Source organism: Zingiber officinale, chromosome 8A (assembly GCF_018446385.1).
Source record: "Zingiber officinale cultivar Zhangliang chromosome 8A, Zo_v1.1, whole genome shotgun sequence".
Classification (NCBI taxonomy): Eukaryota; Viridiplantae; Streptophyta; class Magnoliopsida; order Zingiberales; family Zingiberaceae; genus Zingiber; species Zingiber officinale.
Genome location: NC_056000.1, coordinates 40,713,676 through 40,734,066, shown reverse-complemented (window position 1 = coordinate 40,734,066; position 20,391 = coordinate 40,713,676). Strand labels below are relative to the sequence as shown.

The 20,391-nt window shown below is 35.3% G+C and overlaps 1 protein-coding gene across 1 annotated transcript in view; it reads left to right on the top strand.

Annotated features, from left to right (window-relative positions):
- Window positions 1–20,391, top strand: part of LOC122008595 (kinesin-like protein KIN-7K, chloroplastic) — a 38,857-nt gene that overhangs the window by 12,193 nt on the left and 6,273 nt on the right. Inside the window, exons 5-8 of the mRNA XM_042564370.1 lie at window positions 13,600–13,665; window positions 18,944–18,997; window positions 19,323–19,382; window positions 20,176–20,254. Of these exons, the coding sequence (XP_042420304.1) occupies window positions 13,600–13,665; window positions 18,944–18,997; window positions 19,323–19,382; window positions 20,176–20,254 (259 nt within the window). The remainder of the gene's footprint in view (window positions 1–13,599; window positions 13,666–18,943; window positions 18,998–19,322; window positions 19,383–20,175; window positions 20,255–20,391) is intronic.

Sequence of the window (20,391 nt, the reverse complement as noted above, 5' to 3'; positions counted from 1 at the left end):
CTCTTGTTCTTAAGTCCAATTCAGCCTTAGTTCAGTCCCTTGTTCTTGCTTATCCTTGATCAAGTTCATCTGGTTTCATGCCTTCAGATAAGTATGATGCATTCTTGATGTATTTTAACGACAAATTACTCTGCATGGGCATTCCACTTTAAGATATTTGTTAAAGGCAAAAATTTATGGGGCAAAGTAAGGATGAACATGTCAAGTGGGAGGTCAAGGATGCTCAAATCATGACATGGATTCTAGGATCTGTGGAATCCAACAGCATCTTGAACCTTTGACTCTTCAAGACTGCAGTATGGATGTGGAATTACCTAAAGAAACTGTACAATCAACACAACACTACTTAGCTGCATCTCGAACATGAACTAGCCACACTCAACATTCTTCTGATTTTTATTCTAGCTTCATGAAATTTTGGGTTGTGTTGTTACAGTTTATCCTACCTAGCCTCCCAAAGATCGTTCTATTCATTTTGTCCATGAAAAACTTAGCAAAAAATTCGTCCTTCTCTCAAAGAATTCTCATTATATACCCATAATACAAGTTGATTTTGAGCTCTTAAAGTAGCTAAATTATCGTATACAAATCTGCAAAGTATAGCCTATAAAATAAACTATTTACAATCGTAAAAGGTGGTTGGCAGAGTTGTACAATGCATATAATCTGCTGGCTTTAAATGCTCTAGCTAATGCATATAATCTATCGTCTTTAAATGATAAGCTAATGCTGATAATCTGCTTGGTTTTAAATTGTAATCTGCTGACTTTAAATGTCCAGCTAACGTATATAATCATCTGGCTTTAACTGACTTGCTAATTCTTTTAAAGCAAATTCAAATGTTCATTTCTTTATTAATATTATTGAAATGAATATCTATACAACTCACTCATATTTAAACAAAAATCAAACCCAAATAAGCACATACTTACAATTCAAAAGCCCATGTGCAAACTCATATAGATGACTGAGAACAAATATACAAACTCTTCATGCCCAAAGAAAACCTCTGTAGGGCTCAATTCAGCCTAAGTGAATGTACTAGTAAATGTAGTAACTGCAGATCAACCTAACAGACAAAGGGAGTAATAGAACTGAATTTTGAAGATAAATAATCATTCAATCAATCTAACATAAATCTTAATTCAAGGGAGGCAAATAAGATGTGTTCTGGAGGTAAATTTTACTACAACCCATTCAAATGGTGGATTCAATCAAGGATGCATTCAACTAATATGAAGTTAAAAGAATGAATAACAAAATAACATTGATCAAGGAAGATAATTTTATGACAGTGCATCTGTGAATGAGTTAGGCTGGAAATACTAACTTTGGATTCCTCTTGCAATTGAAAAGAATTTTGAACAGAAAAATGTCTTCTCCTCAAGGAGAATTCTCATTATATCCCCATAACAATTTTTAGATTCATTCAAGGATGCATTCAACTGATATGAAGTTTAAAGAATGAATAACAAAATAACATTGATCAAGGAAGATAATTTTATGACAGTGCATCTGTGAATGAGTTAGGCTGGAAATACTAACTTTAGATTCCTCTTGCAATTGAAAAGAATTTTGAACAGAAAAATGTCTTCTCCTCAAGGAGAATTCTCATTATATCCCCATAATAATTTTTAGATTCATTCAAGGATGTATTCAACTGATATGAAGTTTAAAGAATGAATAACAAAATAACATTGATCAAGGAAAATAATTTTATGACAGTGCATCGGTGAATGAGTTAGGCTGGAAATACTAACTTTGGATTCCTCTTGCAATTGAAAAGAATTTTGAACAGAAAAAAGTTTTCTCCTCAAGGAGAATTCTTATTATATCCCCATAATAATTTTTAGATTCAATCAAGGATGCATTCAACTAATATGAAGTTTAAAGAATGAATAACAAAATAACATTGATCAAGGAAAATAATTTTATGATAGTGCATTGGTGAATGAGTTAGGCTGGAAATACTAACTTTGGATTCCTCTTGCAATTGAAAAGAATTTTGAACAGAAAAAAGTCTTCTCCTCAAGGAGAATTCTCATTATATCCCCATAATAATTTTTAGATTCAATCAACGATGCATTCAACTAATATGAAGTTTAAAGAATGAATAACAAAATAACATTGATCAAGGAAAATAATTTTATGACAGTGCATTGGTGAATGAGTTAGGCTGGAAATACTAACTTTGGATTCCTCTTGCAATTGAAAAGAATTTTGAATAGAAAGTCTTCTCCTCAAGGAGAATTCTCATTATATCCCCATAATAATTTTTAGCCCTTAAAACAGCTAAACTATCATACCTCTGCAAAAGGTAGCCTACCACTAGTATATCCTAATTAAGAAAACAATAAAAGATATACAATCATAAAAGATAGTTGGCAAAATTGTACCATGCATGTAATCTCTTGGCTTTAAATGACTAGCTATGTATATAATCTGATAGTTTTAAATGACCAATTAATGCATATAATCTGCTAGCCTTAAATGGCCAGCTAATGCATCTAATTTTCCTACTTTTAATGGTAATTTGCTGGCTTTAAATGTCCAACTAATGCATATAATTTGTTGGCCTTAAATAACTAGCTAGTTTATCCCCTCAAATTGATGCTCGTAAAACTACAAGCATTAATTTGCTAACAAGCAAATTATGATGTTGACATGTTATGGATTTGGTGAAAATATTTTGTTGGACCCTTGGTGGACGACTGAAAGGGGGTGAATAAAAAAAAAGGGCAACCCGGTGCACGAACCTCCCGCTATGTGGGGTCCCGAGGAAGAATTCATTATATGCAACTTTACCCTATTTTTTGCAAGAGGTTGGAAACATGATTCGAACTCGTGACCTTTTTGTCACAAAGCAACAACTTTACCGTTGCGCTAGAGGGGGTGAATAACTTTGCAAAAATAAAACGAATCTTCCTCGAACGTTTATAGCTTAATTAAACTAACACTTGCATAGACAAAATAAAAGACTGAAAAAGAAGAGGCACGAAAGGATTTATTTGGTTACAACCGGGGAGGTTGTTAATCCAAGGAAGTTGAAAACTCACTAAACTCTCCTTCAGGCGGAGAAGTCTCTTTACAACAATTAAAGTACTCAATTACAGAATCAAACTCAAGAAGAATCAATCACATGTGTTATTTTTTGCTTTTGGGACCAGGGGTGTATTTATATCCCTGGTCGAGGTGCCTGGAAGGGATTCGGGCGCTTTGAGGGGGTAAAGTTTTATCCCCATCGCAATGGGACGTGTCACGCTGCATTTGGCTAAAATTCCAGGTCCGGTCGCCTCAGACAGGTCCGGGCTCCCCGAACTGGGTCGGGGCGCCCCGGATTGAAAAGTCAACATTTTGTTGACTTTTGGTCTGGTCTTCCGCTACGATTATGCTTTTGCATGTCTATGGAGTTTTGAAAAATCCAAACATCTCAGAAATAGATATAGAGATAGGAATTTGTCGAACGAACCACACTCCTTCGTATATGTCAGGAGTCCATTGATGAAAAGGCGCTGGGAAAGCTTGAACCCAATTCCTACAGTGATGGATATAAGCGCAATTGTAGGATTCTTGGCGGTTAGAGAGGGGTGAATAACCCTGCAAAAATAAAACGAACCTTCCTCGATCTTTTACAATTTAATTAAACTAACACTTGCATAAACAAAATAAAAGACTGAAAAAGAAGAGACACGAAAGGATTTATTTGGTTACAACCGAGGAGGTTGTTAATTCAAGGAAGTTGAAAGCTCACTAAACTTTCCTCCAGGCGGAGAAACCTCTTTACAGCAATTAAAACACTCAATTACAGAATCAAACTCAAGAAGAATCAATTACAAGTGTTGTGTTTTGCTTCTGGGACCAGGGTTGTATTTATAGCCCTGGTCGGAGCGCTTGGAAGGGTTCCGGGCGCATGAGGGGATAAAGTTTTATCCCCATCGCAACGGGACACGCCACGTTACATTTGGCTAAAATTTCCGGTCCGAGTGTCCCGTTCTGGTTCCGCTCGCATTGGTCCGGGTCTTCCGCTCTGGTTCCGCTCGCTTGGGTGATCTCCGCCATTCGGAATAAGGCTATCTGAACCCAACTTCGGCCTTCTCGAGCAAACTTCCGCTCCAGCTTCTCGTCCCTCGGAAACGGCACGCGCCTCCTTTTCGTCCGCCTGCGTACTCTTCCGCAGCACCTCGTCCCTCAGACGCACCGAGCCTGTCGGCTCTCTCTCGTGCTGTCCTTCTCGCTAGCTGTGTCTTTCGCTCGATTTCCTGTGCTTCTAAGTTCCTGCACACTTAGACACAGGGTTAATACCAACAAGAACTTGACTTGGTTGATCACATTAAAATTACTACGCGTACTTACAATCTTTCCCTTTTTTATATGAGCAGATCCAAATTAAGTTAGGGTAAAGCTCAAACAAATAACAGTTATAATATTTGCAAGTAAAAACATTTTGCAAGTAAAAACATTTTGCAAGTACAAAAATTTTGCAAGTAAAAAAAAATTTAAAAAATTTATACTACCCTCCCCCAGACTTAATCTCCACTACTCCCCCTTTTGCTCATATTAAATAGGGTACTTTAAAATGACTTTAGAAAATCTAAATTTAAAGTCTAAGGGGGAAAAACATGAAAGGTTAAGCTTTAAAAACTCTGGTTTTGTAAATAATTTCAATAAAGTGTTTAGATATAGAAAAATAAATTTGCTAAAATAACTCTAACAAATATGATTTTTGTTTTAAAAAATTTAACGATCAAAATTTTTCTAATAGAAATTTAGACAAGCAATTTAAAGCATTAGTTAAATGCTTCACAAAGTTAATTAAACATTTATTTCAATAATTGACTTTCAGGCTGTGGCGAGGTACTAGGCTTTCTTGATTATTGGAACAACAACCACTTTTTAGAGAAAGTCTTTTTAAGAAATTAAATATTCAATTTTATCTCTGAAAGCCCTAAGAAAAAAATCAATCTAAATATGATTTTGGAACCCAATATAGATTCCTTTCTACAGAATTAATTAATAATTTTTTAGGAATATATTTCTGTGATATTTTTTTAATTTGACCCTTATGATATTTGAGATACTAATTTAATCTATTATATCTTATAACATTTTGAATCTGTGAGCATGCATGATTTTTTAAATATTTTATTCCTTTTCATATTTTCATTTTCAATTTTTATTTTGTCGAGATCTTCTAATCGACAAGATATAGCTAATGTTGATTTTAATTCTTTAACTTTTTTTTCTAACTTACAACAATTTTTTGATAATAGTTTTATGAATTGAAATAACTTGTCACGAGGAAGGGACCTTACCTAATTTACCTTGTCGATCCTGTGATCTGAAGCTCCCCTTAAAGTACTGCTTTCATCCGATGTCGCTCCCCCTTCATCGATTTTCTCGATGCTTATCTCAGACGAGCTTGCTTCGTCTTCATCTTCTTGGTGACTTGCCACTAGCGCAAGTCCGGAGAGGGCTTCTATCTCCGATTCGGATGACGTGTAGTCCCACGTCGCCTTTAAATTATACTTGAGTTGGGCTGACTTGCACTTTTCCTTGTCCTTGCCTTTGTCCTTCAATTTTGTTATTTTTGACATGCCCTTCTTCATTGCAGTGGTAGCACTTTATCTCTTTTTTTTCCTTCTTCTATCTTGCACTTGATTAAATTTATTAGATTTAAATAACTTTTTAAATCTACTTACCATGAATGTCGTTTCATCGTCATTGAGAGAAGATTCAGAATCTCGTTCGTCCATTTTTGCCTTTAAGTCAATGTTGTGCTTTGGCTCGTTTTTTAGATCTGCACATCTCGTTTCATGGATTTCAAAAGTTGAAAACATTTCTTATAAAGTACTTGATTCTAGATCCTTAGATATATAATAAGCATCTACTAATGATGCCTATTCAGTAGTCCTAGGAAATGCGTTATAGGCGTAACTTAGCGAATCTTGGTTGCTTACCTTTTCCCCGAGATTTGTGAGTCCGGTGATGAGCTCTTTTATTCTTGAGTGAAGTTCTGCAATGGTTTCGCCTTCTCCTAACTTGATGTTGCTGATTTGGTTATGAGCAGATCCCGTCTCGTTAGTTTTGCCTCCGAGGTCTCTTCGTGTAGTTCCAGGAATTTCTTCCAGAGTTCCCTGGCTGACTCGTAGGCTCCGATCCGGTTGACTTCTTGTGGCAGTAAGACGCTCGCAGATAAAACTCTGCTTTGCCGCTTGCCACGAAGTCGGCTTGCTCCTTCTTCGTCCATATTCTTCTTTACCCTCAGTGCTAAAAATCCAAATTTCATTATTAAAAATATTTCAAAATCTGTCTTAAAGAATACCTCCATCTTTTTCTTCCAGCTCGTGACTTCTCCCTCGAACTTTGATGGGTAGATGCTCGGTCCGACCATCTCGTGTGTTTCATTTGGCGGTTAGTCCTCCTAAAGTGATCTGGCTCTGATATCAATTGTTGGACCCTTGGCGGCCGACTAGAGGGGGGTGTATAGCCCTGCAAAAATAAAATGAATCTTCCTCGATCTTTTACAGCTTAATTAAACTAACACTTGCATAAACAAAATAAAAAACTAAAAAAGAAGAGGCACGAAAGGGTTTACTTGGTTACAACCGGGGAGATTGTTAATCCAAGGATGTTGAAAGCTTATTAAACTTTCCTTCAGGTGGAGAAGCCTCTTTACAACAATTAAAACACTCAATTACAGAATCAAACACAAGAAGAATCAATCACAAGTGTTGTGTTTTACTTTTGGGACTAGGATTGTATTTATAGCCCTGGTCGGGGCACTTGGAAGGGTTCCGGGCGCCCTGAGGGGATAAAGTTTTATCCCTATCGCAACACGACATTCCACATTGTATTTGGCTAAAATTCTTGGTTCGGGCGCCCTAGACTGGATCGGGGCGCCCCGAACTGCAAAGTCAACATTTTATTGACTTTTGGTCTCGATTTTCCGCTCCGGTTCAGCTCGCTTGGGTGATCTTGGCCATCCAGAATAAGGCTCACCCGAACCCAACTTCGCCTTCTCGAGCAAACTTATGCTCCGACTTCTCGTCCCTCAGAAACGCCGCACTCCTCCTTCTCATCTGTCCGCGTATTTTTCCGTAGCACCTCATTCCTCAGACACACCGAACCCGTCGGCTCTCTACCTTGCCGTCCTTCTCGCTAGTTGAATCTTTCACTCGATTTCTTGTCCTCCTAAGTTCCTGCACACTTAGACACAAGGTTAAATACCAACAGGACCTAACCTGACTTGGTTGATCACATTAAAACTATCTCGAGGTGCTTACATATTTGCTGTATGTAGAGCGGTGGGTATATGTGGTTGAGTGATAACCTTGGATTAGTAAAAGTTACCTCTATTTCAAATATTCATGTGATGCTATATTGTTGATGAATCTTGTCTTTAATAAAATTGAAGCCAGAATGATGATGCAAAATGGCAATATAGGTTCCGGGCGAATGCTGTTGATGCTTATAGAAAAAAAGCTAGATGGATCGATCATGCCACAACGTCTAGTTAATTGTGCTTAGAATATGCCCTAATGATAAATACACAAATGTTAGGGGTATAAATGTCAATGATGATGATGATACAATGCATTAAGGTCAAAGGGACTGCCTAGGGTAAGTATTGTAGTAATTTCCTGTATTATGGTATCAAAGCCAATATCGATTCCTATTTTTCTCTCCTGATTGTATTAGCATGAGTATTTGCTGCCTCATTTGCACGTAGACTATGTGACCCCTTCCCAACTTATCTACGAATGCAGAAATCTCCTAGTGCTGCTCCTTTGCTGCTGCTACTACCATTGTCACTGCTTATCAAAAGAAACCTCGATGGATCAATTTTGCCACCACTTCTAGTTACTTGTCTTTAGAATAGATCCTAATGATAAACATACAAATGTTAGCAGTATTAATATAAAATGATAATAATGATTCTATATATTAAGGTCAAAGGGACTACCTAGGGTAAGGACTAATAATTTCCTCATATTTTCCTATATCATGGTATCAACGCCAATGTCAATTCCTATTTTCTTCTCAATTGTATTAGCATGAATATTTGTTCCCCTATTTGTGTGCAGACCATGTAACTCCTTCCCAACTTACCTTTGAGTGCAGAAATCTCCTAGTGCTGCTCCTTTGTTGCTGCTTCTGCTGCTTACCATTGCCACTAAAGAACAAATTAAGTTGGTTTTCTGCAATTGGGAAGCTGTGCAACAAAATGCCAAACTCTTTCTTCTGCCTTCCACTCTTCTGCTCTGTGAAAGCTCCTGGATTCTCAATTTCCCAAAGTCCTCTTGAAATCTGTTTACAGTTTTTCCATTCTGTTTCCATTTTACTATTTATTTGATCTGCTATTTCTAGCTTTTCCCATTTGTTCTTGATCTGGAAGAAATTCAAGTCTATTCTTTCTGGAATTATAGATTCAAACTTGTTTGTGTTCCTATGGAGATTTATTTCCAGTTTCCTCGATTGATCGTTTGGAAGAAGGGTTTTCAATTAAGGTTTTCTGCTTCACATCTTCTAGCTGCGACCTCCCACAAACCACATAAGCTTCTCTTGCCAAGTGTGAATACTTGCTCCTCTGTTTATGTGTAGGCTGTAGGACGGTTTTCCATCATAACTGAGGATGCAGAAATCTCCTACCCTCTTCTGCTACTACTACCATCATCATTGGAGCAGGTTGAGTTGACTTTCTGTGATTTGGAAGCTTTTTCAACAGATACCAAACATTTTGTTCTGTCTTCCATATCTGTGCTACATGAAAGCTCCTTGATTTCTCAATTTCTCAAAGTTCTCTTGAAATCTGCTTCTAGTTTTCCAATCTGTTCCATAGTTTATTTCCACAATTTCTAGATTTTCTTATTTGTACTTGAACTGCAACATATTTCCAGTTTCTGTTTTTTCAGAAATTACATCCTCAAACGTTGTTTCTGTTTCTGTGGAGATTTATTTCCAGTTTCCTTCATTGATTGCTTTAAAGAAGGCAGGCTTTCAATTAAGGTATTCTTTTTCATGTCTTCCTAACTGTGGTTTCCCACAAGTTGCATAGTATCTGTTGCTAAGCATGGATATATGCTTTCTGTTTGTGTTTAGGCTGCATGACTCCTTCCCAACATACATGTCAGTATAGAAATCTCCTAGTGCTGCCTTCTTCTGCTGCTACTGCCATCATCACTAGAGCAGGTTGAGTTGGTTTTCTGCTCCTTCCAAACATACCTGAGAGTCCTGAAATCTCCCAGAGCTAGCCTCTTCTGCTGCTACTACCCTCGTCACTAGGTTTTCTGTGATTGGCAAGCTGTTGCAACAGTGTCACTCTTTCTTCTGTTCGCACTGCTCTGTTTCACGAAAGCTCCTGAATTTCTCAATTTTCAAAGTTCTCTCGAAATCTGCTTCTAGTTTTTCCAACTGTCCAACCCATTCTAGTTTATTTGGTTTACTTTTTCTACCTTTTCTCATTCATACTTGAACTGCAACAAATTTCCTATTAATGGCTCCATAGTTTCTGTTGCTGTGGAGAATTATTTCCAGTTTCCTCCATTAATCAGTTGAAAGAGGGCAAGTGTCAATTAATGTCTTCTGCTTTGCATTTTCCTATCTGCAACCTCCTACAAGTCACATGAACATATGTTGCTAAGCATTAATATTTGCTTCTCTGTCAGGATGTGGATTACTTCCCAATATACTCGTGAGTGCATAAATTACCTAACACTGCTCTTTCAGCTCTGTTGCTACTACCATTGTAACTGCAGAGCAGGCTGAGTTGGTTTTTTGCAATTGGGAAGCTGTTGCAAAAGATTCCAAATTCTTTCTTCTGTCTCCCAACACTCTTCTGCTTGAAAGCTCCAATATTTCTCAATTTATCAAAGTTCTCTTGAATTTTTCTTTCCACTTTTCTGATTTAATCCTACTTCTTTTACTTAGTCCTCTATTCTACCTTTTTCCATTATTCCTGAAATCTGCAACAGTTTTCCAGTTATTCTTCTTTCAGAATTTACAACTCCAGACATTTTTATTTTTGCTGAGATTTATTTCCAGTTACATCCATTGATCACTTTCAAGTGTTTTGGTCTTCTGTTTTGCATCTTTCTAGCTGATTCCAATTCCATCGCCAGATTTCATAGTTGTATTCTGATCTTGTGGCAAGCAACAATCTATAAAACTTATTCCAGTAGGTTTTGAAGTACCAAATATCCTCTATTTCTTTTGTTTTCCATTGTTGCAAGCTGCAGTGTGGTGCAAGAAAGTTTTCTAAACAGATTTCTTTCTGTGATTCCTTACCTAACCATTGTTTGTTCCTATGTTTTGAAGAATAAATCAGCCTAAGCAAATCCTTAGGATGGTGTTTCTGATAGTAGGCCTTCTACATTCAAAGTACCGGTTGAGGAATATCAATGCTTTCTCTAAGGTGCATTGTCACTCTATGTCATCAATTGTTAATAGAGGTAATTTACTGTTGGGTACGATGATTCTTGTATCTAGCATGTGGATTCAGGATTTAGGAGCCTCTGATCATATGTTTGCTAACCTCTTACTTTTCTCTAGTCTCGTATCTCATCTTACACTTGCTAACTATCAGATGGGTTACTCCCATTTGTGAAGACTATTGCTCAAGTCATTCATATTCCATCTTTATCACTTCTTTATTCTATATGTCTACTAAATTGCTTAGTAACTTCTGGTGCTAATTATGTTTTTATTCAAGTGGCATAGTTTGGAAGCATATCAATACAAGATAGGTCTTGAGGATTGTGTAGTTGATTACAACTGTACATTGTTCTACTCTAGTTGATTCCTGTCTACTCCAAATCCATAGTTGGTTAGAATGTTGTAGTCTTTAGAACCTACAAAAGATAGTCTCTAGTTTGTCTAATCTTTAAAATTTTAAATGTCTATCCTTCCAATTAGGAAAGCATGTTCATTCATCATTTCCTCCTAGCATTTATTAATATGCTTCTGTACTTTTTTTCCTTTGTGTATTTTGATGTTTAGATTTTGAGTCATCTTTACCCAAAGTTTAGTTTCAAATATGTTGTCATTATTGATGATTATTTCATTTTTTTTTTTTATTAAAGGAGCATATTGAAGTCTTCCATCTTTTGCTGATCTTGTCCTGAGATAAAAACTAGTTAGGTGTGTGTTTTAAAGTTAAAGAAGTGACAAGCCAAGGAAGATTTCTCTCATATCTTTTAATTCTTTTTTTTTTACTTAGGGTATTCCTTTATCAATCTTTGTGTCCTCATGTGCCCTAACAAGATGTCTTTGAAAAGGAAAAAAAAAGACATTTGGCTTAGACAACTTATACACCACTACTTTAAATGGGGGTTTCACTTAACATACATTACAACTTGCACATTATCACGCCTTAAGGGGGTCTCCACAACCATAAGTCCTAACCTTAATCTATCAAAACAGCTTTGGAGCAACAATAGGAAACGTAGAAGTAATAATGTGGATAATAGAGGATGATAGGTTGATAACATAGACAAAGACATACTATGATGTTAATTGCAATATGCAAAATGAATTAAGCAATAAGTTGCGAATCATTATTAAAGATGATAATGGGGCAATGTGGGGTGAATTTTTCAATTCGTATCCTTGCTCCATATACGAAGCAGAGTGGGGCAAAGAAGAAAAACTCTTCTCTATCCTTGCCCCCCACACCTCACTTCTTATGAAGTATGGGTTGAGTGAGATAATATAATATAAAATAAAACATATTGAAGGTAGGGCAAGTGGAGCGAGGTAAAAAATTCTACCCATATTTGCCTCGTTTATGTAAGGTGTTTTATTTGGCCCCTCCCCTCTCTAGTTATGTTACAACATAGTACAACCTCAATCATTTTGGGTTAGAGCCATTCTTGATGGGAGGGGGATTGCTATCCCAAATTTCTATATAGTTAACCATTAAACACCAATTAATGAGAAATCCTGCACTCCTACTACGTGGTAGTGTCGTGCTCATGTATGCTCCCATACATGTATGGCTTACTAATGGTAATTGAACATGCTATATTTGACACATCACACTCGCCGAGATGTAGCCATCATATAATTGAGACAAGAGATGTGCTATTCTAATATAGAAATGATCCTAATAGGCTCAAGGCTCCATCCACAATATACTTAACATCTGTAAGAAACTCTATTAACATAACTATCATCCAATGTTACATTATGCCCTAGGTTTATGTTCTAGCCTGATGTAATATATCAACAAGCATCACGATATGTCTAGAAAAAAGTGCATATGCAACCTTATAAATCTCATATCTTCTCTATTCTTTATGGTCAAATCCATTTTATCATATTTTGCCTGAAAATGCTTGTTTATACTTTTCCCATAGACAACATGCCTTTCTATGGCCATTTTTTCTCATTTTCCAGTGCATTCCGTTCTATTAGAATCAGACTGCTTATTTTCTTTTCAAATGATTGATTTCAACTTCCACCTCTTGCCAGATGCATGCTCAAGAGTATTAGGGCCATCTATTAGGTATGGAATAGGTTATTTCTTAGTTGCTTATTGAAACACACAGCAATATCATAAGGAAATCTTGCAGAGATTTTAGGACAATACAGAGATGACTGAATGATACAGTCACTGATGATTGAGTGAACAACTCATTATTCTGAAAGACTGTTATTAATTATCTATTTTGGTGTAGTTGCTTGATTGCCAGTGAGTAGGCACCAGTAAACCAACCATATTATAAGATTGATTATGTTCTCCATTCTCACTTCTTAAAAGAACATTGTTGCTTTTGGTGAGCTGAATCTGGATTAATCAACAGTATAATTCTTGATTCTTAGATATAGATCAAGCCCATTCAATGGTAAAAATAAGTAGAATATATATGGTTCATCAAGCAAACAAGTGCTGGGCAATCTTGGTGAAGTTGTTTGATTGGCAGCGAATAGTTGTCAGACAACTAACATACTATGACTTCGATTGTTTTCCATTCTCATTCAAAGAGAATATTGTTGATTTTGGTGAGCTGGAAATAATCTGCAATATATATATATATATTGTTTCTTATAGATTAAGCCCATTTAGTGGTAGAAACAAGTAGTATGTATGGTTCATCAAGTGAACAAGTGAATATCTCAGCCATCATCAACAGAGGAATTGCATGTTTGAGGAGCCTTCCACTATGGAAGATTCTGAAAAGTTTGTCGAGCAACTCTGTGATTCTTGATAGATTACAGACTTAATGAAATGTGATAGGTGGAGTATTTAGAATGATCCACAGAAGCAAATGCCTCTTCTTATATCAGTGCCTTTTTCTTGAAGAATATCGTATAATGTCTATTAGTAATTAACATTTTAATTCTATTGTTTCTATATTCACATTGCTGGGAGCATTTGGGATGGAATAACCTTTATTTAATGGCTTCTTGCTATGAATTTTTCTGTATTCAATCTCAGGTGCAATATCGTTTCTGTTGTTGTTGAATTGAATTCTTTACATTCTTGTTAAATATGTTACACTTGCTGTTAAGCAATCCATTTGGCTTTGGATGTGGATGTAAACTGCATATCTGAAAACATCTATATGTAATCATTTGCTTAATCTAAATTTGATTTTCTAGGGCGATCCCAATTCTCCGGGCATCATACCTCTAGCGATCAAGGATGTCTTCAGCATAATTCAAGATGTAAGCTATTTTTGTATCTCATATATCTGATTTAGAAAATATATTTCAGTTGTAGAATTTATATCTATGCAAATTTTAAATGGACTTTGTTGATTATATCAGATATTTATCAGGGAAGGAAAGCATCGGCGAAGACTTATTGCATTCTTAATTAGAAAAGAAGTTTCCAGTAATAAGTTGATTATAATGGACAATATGGACATATATGAATCAATTTTGTAGGGTATATGTTGGTCAACAATTAAAAGGTTGGAAGACTATCTAATATTTCAGTATCAACAAGAGTCCACACAGTGGTGTTGCTTCACTTAGCTGTAGTAATTGTTGCGAACCAAATTATAAATAGAATAGAGTTCAGTTGTAAATATATCAACTTGAGGAGTGTAAATGTAAATGAACAATAATGGCAGTCTAACTGAAGGTAGAGGGGGCTACCTAGGGTAATGCCCTATTAATTTTCTCCAAAATTAACATGGTACATTCCCCTTCCTTCCCATGAGATAACCTAAGTTCTAATGTCTGATCTCATTGTCTTCCTCCTCTCGTGCTATCCCTGACTGATCTGACAGGGAGTCTTTTCTGTGCTTTTCATCAGTTAGATGGAAACAACCTCCTTCTCATGCATTTCCTTCTAAGTTTTGCTGGAAAGATCCCCATGCTTGGTCACTTCCACTTCCAGCAGCGAGAACGGTATTCCTCTGCATGTTCGCTCCCATGTAGTGATGCCTTCTTCCAGATTCTCAGGAAACAAAATATACCATATCTCAGAACCAGCAAGTTTTCCATCCCAAAATCAGCATGCTCTCAATAGGGAAGATGATCGGCTATCAGTGACGTTGCTTGAGGTTTTTGTTTGTAGTCGATTTTGGAAGTAATCTGATTTTGTTCTGATTTCTAAAACTGATTTCTTCCCTCCCTTGCATAACAGCTTGACCTACGTTTTCCAGTTTTTCTGTCTTTTTTCTCAGATTCAACTTCTTCCATAATACAGAAAATACTTCTTAGACTTTTCCCATTTTTTCAACTACTTCCCCATCATATTTGGCCAGATTTTTCTGTTCCATTTTTGTTTCTGCTGAAAGATTTGCTTGTAGTTTATTTCACTGGATCTGGGTTTGCCATTCTGACAAGGTGCAGATATGTTCAAATTGGTTTGTTTTCAGCCTTCACCTATGTTCTTCTTCCATCAATCTTTTCAAATAGCTTCTTTTATAATTGATCTTGCGAGATCTGGTTTATTGTTTTCTGAAATCTTCAGTTTCCAGATCACTGTTGCAATCTGCAATTTAATCAGTTGCTTTCAGATATCAGATGTTTTCTTCCCAAAAAATTCTGCTTGAATCTTTTCAATCTATGCAATGCAATACGATCTAAGTAGAAAATGTTAATACTGTCCTTTCAACAACAAACATACAGTTGAGATATCACTTGAGTATAAATGCTTTCTTCAATAGTGAGCTACTCTGAATGTATCATCACAGTCTGTTACATCCTTGGTTCATGGAGATAACTTTATTACCTGCGTAACACATTGATTCTGCTTGAATCTCTTCAATCTATGCAATATGAGATGGTCTAAGCAGAAAATGTTAATACTGAGTCTTCTTGGAAGTAAGCCTTTCAACACCAAACATACTGTTAACATATCAGTTCTGGAGTGTAAACACTTTCTCCAATGGTAAGCTACTCGGAATGTATCATCACAGCTTGACATCCTTGGTTTGTGGAGATAACTCTATTGCTGTCCTGACAGACATCACCAAGTAACATTTAGATTCTAGATTTAAGAGCCTTTGGGTGCATGCTTAGTAACATTTCTCTCGTCTGTAGCCTTTCATCACTTTTATTTCTTCATATTATTCTATCCATGCTACATAGTAGATGAATCACTCTCATATGGGAAGGACGTTGGCCAAACCACTCCTCCATCTTTATCTCTGTCTTTGGTTCTCTATTTTCCTCAAATTTGCTATTTGTTAGCAAATTCCAAGTTGCATTTGGGATTCACTATGAACTTGGTGTTGTTTCCATGCCCATTTAGGATTCGCAGACTACGTGAGTACTTTGTGTAGGCCAAGTTTCTTGAGGATTATATTATTTGATTCTAATTGCACATTCATCTTTTCTGGTGCCTAACCCCTTTCCTCTTCAAATATATGTCTAGCACAATCTATCCTTCATTATCTATAAGATGAGCGCTAGTCTTTCCTATCAATCCTTAGTCTTGAATGTGAATCCTATCAATTAGGAGAATATATTCAATTGCCATTTCTTCATAGCAGCTATTTCCTCCCGTCATCTGTAAATGTTCTCCTGCACCTTTTCCTTAGTGCACTTTTATATTTGTGGTTCAAATTATGTCTCCTCGAAGCTTGGTTTCTAACAATAACACACTATTCAAGAATGACGTTAATTTTTCTTACTAAAAGAAAGTTCTGAACTCTTTTTCATTTTTTGTTTATTTTGTGCTTAGATAAGAATTCAAATTGATTTTTTTTTAAAGTTTTGAGAAGATATAGTTCCAAAAAATATTAGACTACTCTTATACTATTACTTCATATGGTAGTTCATTTTAAGTTTTGGGATGATTCTCATTACGTAGTACCTTATAAATCACATGCCTTCTTTTATTTTTCAGGTCAAATCTCCTTCACAATTCTTTTCCCTATTCTTTTCCCTCTTCATGCCCTTTATATCTTTCCACCTCTTATATTTCAGTATACTTATTTTGTTCATATGTTTCTCCAGTTATTAGGGATAAATTGCCTCCTAGAACTGTCAAGTAGAGCTATTGTGGAGCAAACTTTTCCATAGATAGGAGATCCTCATCACAATACTATATTCTTCTTTGTGGCCATCTGATACCTTGGAACAGCATGAAGCAAAATATTATGGCCATATTGAGTGCAAAAGAAGGATTTGACTCAAACAGTTAATGTCTAATCCATGTAATATTCTGAGTGAGCCAATGAAGTTGCATTGTGAGTTGATGAAATTGTATTCTAAACATTAAATTGTCATGCACATCCTTCCCATCCTATGTTTGTGTGAGGATGAAACATATTGAGATCAATTATCATTCCATCTGAGGAAAAGTGCAATCCAAGGAGATTCTCACTGCATTCATTAGTTCCAATAATCAGCTAATTGATTCGATCACAAAATCTCACAAAGATCCTAGAATTGAGCATTCAGCATCAAATTGTAAACAGAATAGAGCTAAATTGTAAATATATCAACTAGAGGGGTGTGAGTGCAAATCTAATCTATATCAAAGTGGAACCATAATGGGGACTGCATGGGGCAATACTGTTATAGTTTTCCTCAAATTAATGATAATTTTCATACTTGCTGTATTGTAAATATATCCTAGAAGACATACTTCTTGGATGTGAGTAGGAGTTTTTTTTTTGAGAAACAGGTTAGCAAGTTGTATAAGATTGTAGTTATAAATTTTGGATTGTGGTTAATTTGGATTTCACAGTAGATTGGCAAAATAAAGTAATAAAACATAAATTCAGTGTGTTGATGTAGACATGTGTGATCCATTTATGTCCTTGTTGCATGAAGCTATCGCTAGTGATGTGCTGAGTTCCTGTCAACAATGCTATCATCTAAATTCCCATTACCGTGTGTGTTTGTTACAGTCCCGGTCCTAACATTCGGGAGGCCCGGGGCGAAACAATCAAAATAAGTTCTTAATTTTTTATTTTCATAAAGTAAAGATTATTTACAATGATTTCTTCTAACTTTTCTAGATGTAAAATCATCTATAATATTATTAATTTCAAAGTTTTTAAAATCTTTTTTTCAATAGATAAAATTGTTAATCCATTCAATCTCTCTTGTGAGATTGTTAATCTCATGTATGTTTTTAACAATTTTAATTTTGAATAATTTTGAGAATCTTTATCTACATGTTTATTTTATACCAACCACTTTCGGTCTCTTACCTCTCCATTACTTAATTTTTTAAAATAATGAATACTTGAAAAATATCTAGAGTAATGATCAAAAGGACATATGAGATTCATTTCTCTTATAGGCCCCTTTTCAACTAAAATATTATGTGCATTATTATCAAGATTATCCCAATTCCTTGGATCATATATATCAAGTGGAGGAATAAATCGTTTATTAATATTAGTATTCTCATTATCTACTACATTAGTAACATTTTCATGCTCTCTTAAATTATGTCTATCCTTATTAACATCATGAATTTCATTAGATTCATCATGAATTTCATTAAACTCCTCGTTAACATCATGTATTTCCTTAAACTCATCTATATTATCCCTATTTAAATTTTCTATATTTTCATTAGAACTTGATCTTTTAATAAAGAATTTATTAAGAGCATCTCTTTGTGATTCACTTAATTGTTCTATTCTTTTTTTTTTTTTTCTTTTTTCTCATCCAGAAATATATTTTCTAGGCAACATATTATAATGCACAAAATTACAATAATTGCAATACTATAATTTAAATCAACTGAAATAAAATTATAATTTAGATAAACTGGAATAATTGCACCTGGATGAAAAAATGAGTAGATGACAACCCGCAATCGTCGCAACTCGCAAACCGCAACGCAAACAGTAGAGGTTCAAAACCTTTAGGTGCAGCGTGTAGGAGGTGCTGGTGCAGCCGTGTGTAGAGAAGAGGCAAAGGCGCAACCTCGCTGTGACGCTGTTACGGAGTCGACGGTAGAAAGGAGAGCAAACAAAAATGAAAAGGGAAGAGAGAAAAGTGATGTAATTGTAAATAAATTCAAGAGAAAACTGAAAAATAAAGAGAATATGGAGAATATGAGAAAGGAGAGGCAGAAATCGCAACAGCTTGTGCGGCGGCAGAGGATGTGCAAAAGGTTTACAACTATAAGTTAATTAGCCTAATTCTCAATTAATATATGCATATATAAATTATATAAATGTTTCAAAATTATGGGCCCCTCCCAAACTTGGGCCCTGGGCAATCGCCCAGGGTGGCCCGGCCTCTGGGCTGGGGCTGGTTTGTTAAAGCATGGAAAAAATATCGATCTGACAGGTTGTACAAGTAAGAACTGAGAAGTATAGTAGAATGCGCACTTTGCTAGGGTATATTTCTGAGACATGTCGTTGTATCCAAAAGAAACATTGCTTGGATGTTGCTATTCTATTTGATAAAAGATAAATTTCTGATGATGTATTGTGCATATAATTCTGCTTCCTGTCTAATACTAGCACATTTTTATAATAAAATTCTTTGTCTTACATAACTTGAACTTCCTTGGCAGACTCCAGGAAGAGAGTTTTTACTTCGTGTATCCTACCTTGAGATATATAATGAGGTAAGCATTTGGCAGGGATACAATAATTTCTAATCACTGTTTAAATTTTTGATAAAATTTACATGCATTAGTTGTATTTTCATTGAAGTTTGTATCATATCAGTTAGCTTAATCAACCTCCCACTCATCCTGTCTTTTTCTTATATTTTTATATATTGATGGATGTTGGCTACTATATGTAGTATGTAATTGTCTTTGCTTTTATTCTAAATGTGAACTTCTTGACAAACTTGGGCTTCCTCGCGAAGGTGTTCAACCAGATTGATCTATCTTTTGCATAATCTATTAAAATTTGGGGCTTATCTATTAAATTACTGCTATACAGGTTATCAACGACTTGCTTGATCCAACTGGCCAAAATTTACGTGTTAGAGAAGATGCTCATGTATGAACAACAAACTTCGTCTCTTTGGTTTTTAGTTTTCTTATGTACTTATCTATCTATTTTGCTTTCTGTCTTTGATTACTATTATTCTTCCTTTTCTTGTTAAATTTCACAACATGGTTCTGTAGCTGAACCAGTACCATTTGATTTGAGGTATGCACTGGTCAAACAAAGATCTGGATTTGGGAAACAATCGGATGTATGTTGGTTAATGTTTCCCTAATGATACTCGTTTGTAATATTGATTGACGTATTTATAAACAGACCCCTCAATAAACAAAATATCACAACTTATTCCCACACTATCCTCTTCTCTTCAAGATGACACTTAGATATTTCTCATGCCCATCCCGCTTATAATGCCACAAAAAACTGCATTATGATGACATTTTCTAAATAAATCAGTAAATTCGTCTGTTGAATTAACAAAGGAATGCAAAGAAATCTGAACTTTATAAAGCAATATGTTTTCTGTCTGTATAATGTACAGAGACGCTTCATGATTCTTAGGTTGCATTTGGTGCACAAACAAAATGGAATATAATGAGATTAGGAATTGAATAGAATGAAAAGAAAAGAGGAATAATCCATTCTGTTCCTTTGGTTGGTTGCTATAATAGAATAGTATAAATGTTAGTTCTTCAAACCTATTTATTGGAAAAACTCAATTACTTAATTTTTCTATCATTTAAGTTATTTATTATTCAGTAGGCCAAATAGAAACTTGTTGACTTATGCTCATTGGTTAATATTTCTATGAATAATTATATCTTTCTATGGAAAATCATTTTAGGGCACATATGTCGAGGCAATAAAGGAGGAAGTTGTTTTATCTCCTGGTCATGCATTGTCTTTTATTGCCTCTGGTGAAGGTAAATCATTTTTTTTACCCTATTCTTTTAGCCCCTTTGAATTTATTTAGTCACTTTGTTGCTACCAAATGCTTGTATTTTTTGAAAATGTGTTTATTAAAATTTTAATTGTATTATTATAAAATTAAGTGAATATA